The following is a 9,822-nucleotide window of genomic DNA, read 5'->3' on the forward strand; positions in this document are numbered from 1 at the left end:
AAATGTTTGTATTCTATTTAGCCCATCATAAACCAAAACTGACAAAAAGCAATCACAATGCAAAACTTTGCGAACACCACTGCTAAATTAAGAAATGTCAACAAAACAGCACTTAGAATGATGAAAATGCTGCAGCAGATGTAAAAGTCAAAATCAAACCACTACAAAACCAAAAACACCACACCCCAGAGAGAGATCATGAAAATCCTTCTATCATAACAATTTTAGTACAATTAAAATGAAAACATAATTTGAGTCTTAATTATTGTGTATGGGTTTTTTGGCTTTACACTGATTTTTCTGAATACCATATTTAATGATGGACTGTGCAGCGTCTGTAGGCTGTGGGAATAGGAATGCCCCAAGATTATTTCCTCCTTCACATTAAAAAGCATTACACTTCCTTACCTAAAGGACAGAATTTTGGCCACATTCCTTTCTCCTCCATTTATAACTGTAGGTTTCTGAAGAAAACCAGAGTACTGAAGATGGTAGTGAAGGTAATTTGGTACAGTAGCATTTCTGTCCATCTCTGAAATAAGCTAGTGTCTTAGGATGGTCAGGCCATCTATAAATGTTCTCTTCCAGACAGAACACGTAAGACCAGTGTCGGGAGTATTTTAGAAGCCAAAGAAAGATACAGAAAGTAGAGCACAGTGTACAGGAATTATTTAGCTTTAACTTTCTCCAGTCCATGTTTTAATGAGAAAATACTTTTTTTTTTTTCTTTACATGTAACTCCAAATACAAACAGTTCCCAAGTACAAAACAAGTACAGCTACCTGTAACTGAAATTATTTAACTCTATTTCCAAGGGAAAAAAAAATTACAACAGAATGTTTTCTGGAAGGCATCTTTGAAGTGGCAGTTTCACAGAATCCCTGTATTCACTTTGGTCCATTTTTTCCTTATGTCAATCACTGTTTCAAACCCATATCTATCAACTTCATTTTCAACTAAAGTAAATGCTAAGGAGTTTATAAGCTCTTTGCTCAATAATTTTAACATTTGTTTAAGGACAATTCCATGTGCACATATCCCAAGGTACCCAAACCACACAGCATCCCATCCTCTATGCATTACCAAAGGCCTCCTTCACCTTCAAGAGGTGAGAAAGCCAGCAGGAGAAGTGTTAGGTATTTCTAGTCATGTGGGGGCCCAGATTCACCAGCTTCATTTTGAGAAACCAGATTCAAATCCTACACATATTTTTTGTTATGGTTTTATAAATAATTTTGAAAAATATGTATTTAGTTGCCTACTAATGTTTCCATTTCCTTTACAGGCAATACTTCATAGTATACAAGGGTCAGGTAAGGAGTTAGGAGCATTTCTAGAACCAGTATGAACACCATCATAGTTCTCTAATAACTGTATGTTGAAATAGAGTGATTTTAGATAGATAGGATATCATTGCTTGTTGGGGCAGAATACAAAGTCAGGAACTCCTATTATGATCCAAAATGCAAATATTACTTCCTGTGGATCTTAACTAGGTATTTAAGTTCCGGGTGCCAGTTAGCTGTCTTTAACACAGGAGGATATGATTGTAGATAGGATACCAAAAATAACAAATCTAAGATTTGCACAGTACTCTAAAATTAAATTGAAATACTTTTTCCTTTTTTTTTTTTCTTTTTAAGAAAATCACTGACAATGTTTTAAGCGGAAGTGCTACACACACACCATTTCAGAAGTTTCCTTGCTTCTCCTCAATGCTCTCAGCTCTCAAACTTTTGGATGAGGTTGCAAAGCCTCAGATTTAACATGATGGCGTATCTGCTTGGACAAGGGGCAAGAGCCTGATTCGTCCATATTTTTACCAAAAAGAAAAATAATAAAAACTAGAAAAGCCTCAAAGGTAAGTGTGGCAAGAGGTGAAATTATCCTAGATATCCAGAGCTGGCAAAGCTACAAGTTTCAAAAACCAACAATACTGTCTCCATAACAAACAACACACTGTTAGTACCTTTGAAAGAAATAATACCTCTCCTTTTAATTCCACCAGCTCTCCAAATATCTTAAGAAGGATAATAAAAATTTCAAAGTGCATAAAGAGAGTTCATGCTCTACTAGAGAGAAGAGAAAGATGCAGGTTTGAAGGCATACAGCCTCTAGCAAGCCAGAGCACAAGCAAAGCAACTTTCACAGTGCAGGCTTTTAGAGGAAAACAGAGATGCACTGAGCACCTCATGTGGCTAGGGAGCCAGCATAATAAAATGTGAATACTATTGCTGATAAAAGACATAATTCACAATAAACACTAGACAAAAAGGGGTATTTATTTTCTTCTTTAAAAGTGTAACAACTAAGTCTGTGTCTCTGTGTTAATACAGTGTTACTACTCACAGACTCGCAAGGTGCTACTTCATAAGGCATGTCAGTACTTTGCAGTAACTATGCTCGAGCAGCAGAGGCTGATGGTAAGAAGACAACACTAAGTTAAAAGATAGCAAATACAAAGATTAAAACAAAGGAAACTCTCAAGAGAGCAACTGTTGAGAATTCAATACCAAAAATACACTTTTGAGAGTGGAAGACCTACCAGGTATCCATAGCGTCCTTTCAAGACACTGCATAAGGAGACTTGGGACAACTGTGGTATGCTTGTGATCTCAATCTGTACATCCCATGTGCTCACAGTAACCCTTGACTAAAACTGGCCAGTATGTTTGAATTCAGCAGTCTCAAAGACACTAGATTTCCAAATGTTTTGTGGAAAATCCATAGCTAGGGAAAGCAGAGAGAAACAGACTAACACCCCACACCAGGAAGAGAGCCCAGGAGGAGCACATGTGGTGGTTCATGGCCAGCTGTGGCCCATGCCACCTGTCTTCATTTGTTACCCACAGAGTAATTTGTGTCTTCCACTGAAACACATTAGTATACCCTCTTCTGACACACATTCTCTACTTGCGTTACCATTCAGATATCAGGGAAGCTGTGATTTGGTTTTTCAAATTTTCTTTAAGGGACAATCTAATATATAGGTACATGTAAAGAGGAAAGATGAGCTGACATTGAACATTTACAAATTATTTCAATATATTTTAAACCTGGCAATTTACAGTTACAACAATTCATTTTTTACTTCAATTTAAAAGAAAAACACAGACCACATTATTGTATTTAGTAACTAATAGGTGACTAAATGTTAGCACCAGTGGGAAATGCTGATCAGAAACTTGAATAGCCTTCCAGCTCTGGCAGGGGAAGGTTGGTATGCACAGTGTGTTTTCATAAGGAAACAAGCGCCCTTTTGTTGGACATACTGCAAACCATAAGGTACTCAAGGGATTAATTCAACTAGCACACAAACCTTTTTGTACAGAGATCAAAATTGTAATCTACTTCCCTCAGCTTCCTTTGTGGCAAAGTAATGAATTAGTCTCTTTAGATCATTCACTTTCAAAATTCAGGCCAAGATGAGAAACACTGGACATCAAAGAGTTAAGTCAAATAATAGCATAATTCACCCTGCATGCCCTTCTTTTGCTCTAGTACATAAAATGCTATATTATTGATTTCTTCTATGGAGTTGTGGAACCTTCCTATCATGCACAGACTAACTGTCAAAGCTGAGTACAACTAAGAGTGAACAAGCTATCAGTAAAAAGAGTAGGTCCTTTTGGTGCAAATTCTCACTCTTCTGCTGACCTATTAAATCCCCTCTGGCCTATCACCACGTCTCATTGAGGACTGAGCGTAATTTCAAGCCTAGGTTATTATGTCTGTAAGTGCAAATTGGATTATGAACCACAAATGTATACTTTCAGTGGAAAAAAACCCAAAACAAACACCACTGAAGAGACACACTTCAGGCCAGAATTTATCACAATTCCCAGTATTCCATAAACCCCAGTAGTAGAGGAGAAGGGTGGGGGGGACGGAGAGGGTGGGGGGGGTGGGGAAATCACTCAGGAAATTACAAACCTAAAGGTTAACGTCTGAAGTTGGAAAGATTCCCAAAACACTGATTACAAACTGAACAGTTGAACACAGCCTGATCACAGACAGCACAGATTCGGAAGAGATCGCACTGTCAGATCACCATCTTGAAATACAGCTGACAAAATAAACTGTTTCCTTGGATTTGAGCTGGATCTTGCCATAATGTCAACAAACAAGACTAAAGGAGATTATTAATGCAAAAGTCACTCTGCTTATCTAAGTTTAGAACTGAATCAAACAAATGCAAAATACACTCAAACATGGGCAAGAAGAGAGCGATCAGTGTCATTTGGCACTGGAAAAATTCATGTGTGGATATATGCTTTTTGGGTCATGAAACTGAAGCAACAGCGATCACATGCAGGTGGGCACTGAAACAACTATACCCCTTCAACATATTCTTTTAACACAGATGAAAAATAAAGCTGAACTGTACCTTAACACTTGCACAAAACTGAGCATGCCCTTTAAAGAAAAACAAGGTTTGTAATTTTAACAAATAAAGGATGCATTACTCAGTCATAGCTTTCTTCTGGGACAGGAGGCTATGTGTTCAGCAGACATAACTCCCATGCTGAACGATTAATTGCTTTTGCTCCTTTCTGGCAGAGGTAGCCTGAACTGAGATAAAGATCATTTCATTAGTCTTGCCTATATTTAATCTACTGTTAGATCTCAATATTCCATTTGCATGTTCCTAAAGCAAGTGAGTGAACTAAACCAGATATTCGTACAGGTGGTATAATTGAAAATTTCCAATTAATATCACCAGTGAAAAATACTAACGTAGGCACTTCTAAAGTCTGTTCATGCTCAAGAGTAATTTGTTATTTAAAACTCTTTTTTTCTCTTATATAATACTTTTTCACTCCAGATTGCTCCCTACACTTAGAAAAACATCTACATTATGACAATAAACCATTTTAAGTGCCACTCTAACTAAACAGTGACAGTGACTCCTATCCTGCAAGTTTCCTCTGCCAGTCTTCGGCAAAACTGAAAATACTTTGTCCATTACAAAAAGAAAAATGTAAAGGTCTAAATATGTTCAAGAACTATACTTTCATCTTGGGATATATTTAGTAGACAAAATTAATCTTGAAATACAATTTATGAGATCATTTCTATAAGAACTTACTTCACTCCACTGACTTTAAAACATCCAGTTGACTATTTCAGATATAGCAGACAACCCATCTAAAACATTTAAAAACACTTTCATCTTCAAGGCTTCAGCTTTTTGCAACTATCCATTATTCAGCAGACCGACTAGAAGACTAAAAACAAGCTTTCCTATGTTTTCACAATTCAAGTTATTATTAATACTGAATAAATTAAGATTATGCACTTGCCTTCAGCATCCACAGTGGTCAAGAACTTTTTTAGTACGTTCAAAACTCTGTTTCATTGAACCACTTCAGTCATTGCTTCACATTCCTTTACATGTTAAAAGATTATAACTTAATTATTTCCATATTTTTATTCTCAATCTATATAAATGGCCAAAATTACTGGAGAAGATTAATTTCAGATTGTAACTATTTACATAAGAATACTTGTTCTGCATTTTTTTGGCATTACAAAAAGAAATATCAGAACTACCAGATTCCTACACCCTCTGTTTTTACATAAATACATGAGGTTATTCTATTGTTCACATTATTGTACATCTCCATAGCAAGTGGTTATAATACATCTTGCTCAGACTTTGCTTCTCTGAAACATTTTTGGAAGAATGTTATTAAAAATTAAACACCTTAAAAATATTTTTAAAAAGCTCAGCTCATTAAGAATTTAGTTTTGCCCAATTTATAATATTTGAAATATGCTTCAAGAAATTGAAACAGCTGTATTAAGATCAAAATACCATCAGTGTCAAAGCTGAAACAAAGTAAGGTCAAAAAATAGTTTTTACTTCAACTGCTGTGAAAATTCAAATATTCCAGTAAAGTTTTCCATCTTGCTGAAATTTGTGGCTGAAAATCTGTCAATTATTTTTAACAACTTATCTATACTAGAAGTTTGTATTTGCTTTTTTCTGATGCAGAAAAAATGACAGATGCTAATTAAAAAGACAGTCGCTGTCAGACAATTTTTATTCAGTCGTGGTGTTGACAGTTAAATTATGTATCGTAAAAAAAGCTTCTGCATGAGCAATGGCAATATTTTCATAGCATAGAATCTCAGAATCATAGAATCATTTTGGTTGGAAAAGACCTTTACGATCATAAAGTCCAACCATTAACCCAGCACTGCCAAGGCCACCACTAAACCATGTCCCTAAGCACTACATTTACACATTTGTTAAATACCTCCAGGGATGGTGACTCCACCACTGCCCTGGGCAGACTGTTCTGGTGTCCAACAACCCTTTCTGTAAAGTTTTTCCTAACATTCAACCTAAACCTCTCCGGGCATAACTTGAGGCCACTTCCTCTCATCCTATTGCTAGTTACTAGTAAGAAGAGAGCAACCCCACCTCCCCCGCGTCCTTTCAAGTAGTGGTAGAGTGATAAGGTCTCCCTTCAGCCTCCTCTTCTTCAGACTAAACAGCCCCAGTTCTCTTAACTGCTTCTCAAAAGGTTTATTTTCCAGACCCTTCACCAGCTTTGTTGCCCTTCTTTGGACTTGTTACAGCACCTCAATGTGCTTCTTGTAGCGAGGGGCCCAAAAGTGAACATAGTATTTGAGGTGGGGCCTTACCAGTGCCAAGTACAGGGGAACAATCACTGGCCGCACTATTTCTGATACAAACCAGGATGCTGTTGGCCTTCTTGGCCACCTGGGCACACTGCTGGCTCATATTCAGTCACCTACAAATCAACATCCCCAGGTCCCTTTCTGCTGGGCAGCTTTACAGTCACTCTACCCTATGAATAGTTTCTGCAAAACAGGTTGAACACTATTTTTTGTTACAGTGTTCAGCAGCAAACACGCTGCTTCCTTTTGACATGTGGCTTTTATCAGCGCTTTTGACAGTCCCACAGACTTACCAGAACCCATCCCAGAGCTCCTCACTAAAAAGGGGGCAGAACTTGTTTGAAACGTACCTCTGATGATGAGAGAAATGAAAGACAGTCTACCTGGTAAAGTGTTCAGTAACATCTAGTAACTCTACTTGTGTTATAGATGTCTTCGCACAACCTGGCAAACAGATAATTTTTGTAATAGCAAGGAAAAAATCCAAGAAACTACCAGAAAATAATTAAATAGATTAAACCCATTATTTCTTTCTCAAAAAGCAATACATTCTGTTTGTATAATAATGGTAACAAACTCAGCACTCCTAGAATGTGCCTCCAGAAACCTTGCAAAACCCCACAAAGATACAACACGTATCTTAGGGAAAGTGGATCTCAAGCAATGAGGTGGAGAAGATAGTGGGGGTTTGTGGATCAGTGAGAGGGGGTCATTTTGTTTTAGGCTGGAGGGGAGGAAGACAGACAAGGCTGCTGGCAAACCCAGGCGATGGGAGCCGGTAAAGCAGAACTGGCTTGAGGAAAGATACAACAAGTGATAAAAATGACAAACAGGGGAGAGGAAGGGGATGTACTAAGAAAAACCTTGAAAGCGAGGACAGAGATCTGAATGTAAATGTCCTGAAACAAAGGGAGGCCATCTGAAGAAACGGAAACCAAAGGATGAGGAGGACTTACACTTTACACCGTAAGCAACAACATTAATATCAGCAGTGGGATTTGCAGGAACTAGGGGATGGAGAAACACAGCACAGATCATAGAAGCTGCAGAGGAAGTAATCATCATCAGGATGGGAAGTGGGAGTCTGCAAAAGAATTTCTGCTGTCTAGACAGAAAGAAAAATAACAATAATTTAAACTAAAAGCAGATCTGGACTTTATAGAGGAAGCAGCAGCAAACTATTGGATATAAATTCTCTTTTGCACAATAGATAAAAACCAACAACAACCTTCAGCTTACAAGCTTGACTGAAAGAAAAAGATAGATACTGATGTTGTCTATAGTAGGAGACCAACCAGACAATACCTGCTTTGTAGGAATAAACCAATGGAATAAACCAATGGAAATGGGGTAAAAGGTGAGAAGCAGATCTGATCTGAGTCAACTGTGTAAAGATAACAATATAAATCAAAAGTCAAGCACCTCAGAAATGAAAGGGATTTAAAAAACAGAAAGCCCAAAGCCCCAAAAGGCACCATCAGCTCTGTAGAGCTTCAGGAAGACAGTGAGACCAGAACAGGACCCACTCAAGATGCTGCTGAAAGATGAATGGGACAAAAAGAGGAAAAGCAAGGAAGGCAGGCTCAGAAAATTCTTTGCTGTCAGTCTCACAATGTAATGTTCAAGAATGATGTCAGAATGCAAGTGATGGATTTTAGCCAAGAAAATGTCTCCAAAATGTTACAGGAACAACTCTGATGAAAGGAAAAAACAGGCTATCAGAGAGGAGAAGGTATGAAGGAATTAGAAGAGTATTGCAGGCAAAGCCTGAGACACGCTGAAATGGTTAGAAAGTGAAGGAAAGGCATTAGCTGGTTTAACTCTGACTGCTTTATTTTTTAACTTAAAATTATCCTTATTCAACGTATTAGTACAACATAAGAAATGCTGCTCAGCTCCCACCCATTCCTGCAGGGCCTGGGTTCAACTCATTCTAAGATGAAAACCAGTAATAAAATTGTATAAGACACTTACAACATCTTCATTAAAATAGATAACTAAAATTCTGTGCAGTGAACTTTAAAACATGCAGTGAGCAAGTCTAAACAAAATTCAGTTTTATAACATGTTTTTGCATAAATTATATTTGAACATAACAAAAAACATAATTGGGAAGAAGAGATCAAGGCTGAAAATCTGAAATACTTTTACATTAGAGATAAAGTTGCAGAAGATAACATAGGTCAGCCTGACACCCATACACTACTCTGGTATATAGATGTGTTTTAAAGTCGAGCGCCATTTTATGTCAGAATCACATGTGATATTGACATCTCTGAGGAAGGATTAGATGATAGCAGTTCAAGAATTTGGCATGACTGCCAAACCATTGCCTTCAAGAAGTCCAAACCCAACATTTTTCCCTTTCCAAAAATATAACTACAGTTTGAAACATAATTACTATATTGCAAACTGAATGCAAGTTTGGCATGCATCACTGTACATTTCTAGCGTATTTTGAGAGACACACACAAAAAGCACATTAATTTTATTTTATACATGTGTACTATCTACATTTGTTAAGTTGCCTTCATATATTAATTGTAACTTTAGTCAATAAGGTACCTTTGTTGCATAAATTAAAAATATTTATGCTTCAAAGCAAAAGTTAACTTCTAAGATTCAGTCCAAAACTGTCTCGTCTAAAAAAAATATATATACTATAATCCACACATTTATTTACACAACTACTGCTTAAAAAATTACTTGTCTTTCTTATCTCAGGAAACACCTTACTATTTTAAGTAAGTGTTAACAAATCATAGTACTTGAATGTATGCAGAAACTTTTGCTAAGAAGTGGCCAGAGGCTGACAGTTCCCTCCCATTGCAATTTTCATGTTCTAAAATTTGTTTTTTTGTTCTCCTCTGGCACAAAATCAAACCATTCTGTATTCCACAAAACCAGAACTGTCAAAACTCATCTTTTTAGACCAAACTAAGGTCTTCTATTTAAAAAGTACAAACTTCTACAAATTCAAATGTTTGCCTGAATAAGCCCTGATAAGGCACATCTCTAAATAGGATGAATAAAGTTTCTGAAGATTAACAAAGGGGGTTGGGTTGGTTGTTTTTTTTTAAACTTCTAGTAGCCTAATTCTTTGTTGCTGTGTGCTATTGCAAATGTCCTAATTATTAAGTTGCACAGTGAGAATCCCTTCACTGTTTCCCA

General features: G+C 36.9%; 1 protein-coding gene across 1 annotated transcript in view; it reads left to right on the forward strand.

The window, feature by feature from the left end:
* Positions 1–2,377: 2,377 nt before the first annotated feature.
* The window catches only part of LOC104390159 (nucleolar protein 58-like), a 21,224-nt gene continuing 13,779 nt past the window's right edge, over positions 2,378–9,822 (forward strand). The window contains exon 1 of the mRNA XM_009999257.1: positions 2,378–2,423. Within this exon, the coding sequence (XP_009997559.1) occupies positions 2,378–2,423 (46 nt within the window). The remainder of the gene's footprint in view (positions 2,424–9,822) is intronic.

This window comes from Chaetura pelagica, unplaced genomic scaffold, assembly GCF_000747805.2.
Source record: "Chaetura pelagica isolate M959 unplaced genomic scaffold, ChaPel_1.0 scaffold90, whole genome shotgun sequence".
NCBI lineage: Eukaryota > Metazoa > Chordata > Aves > Apodiformes > Apodidae > Chaetura > Chaetura pelagica.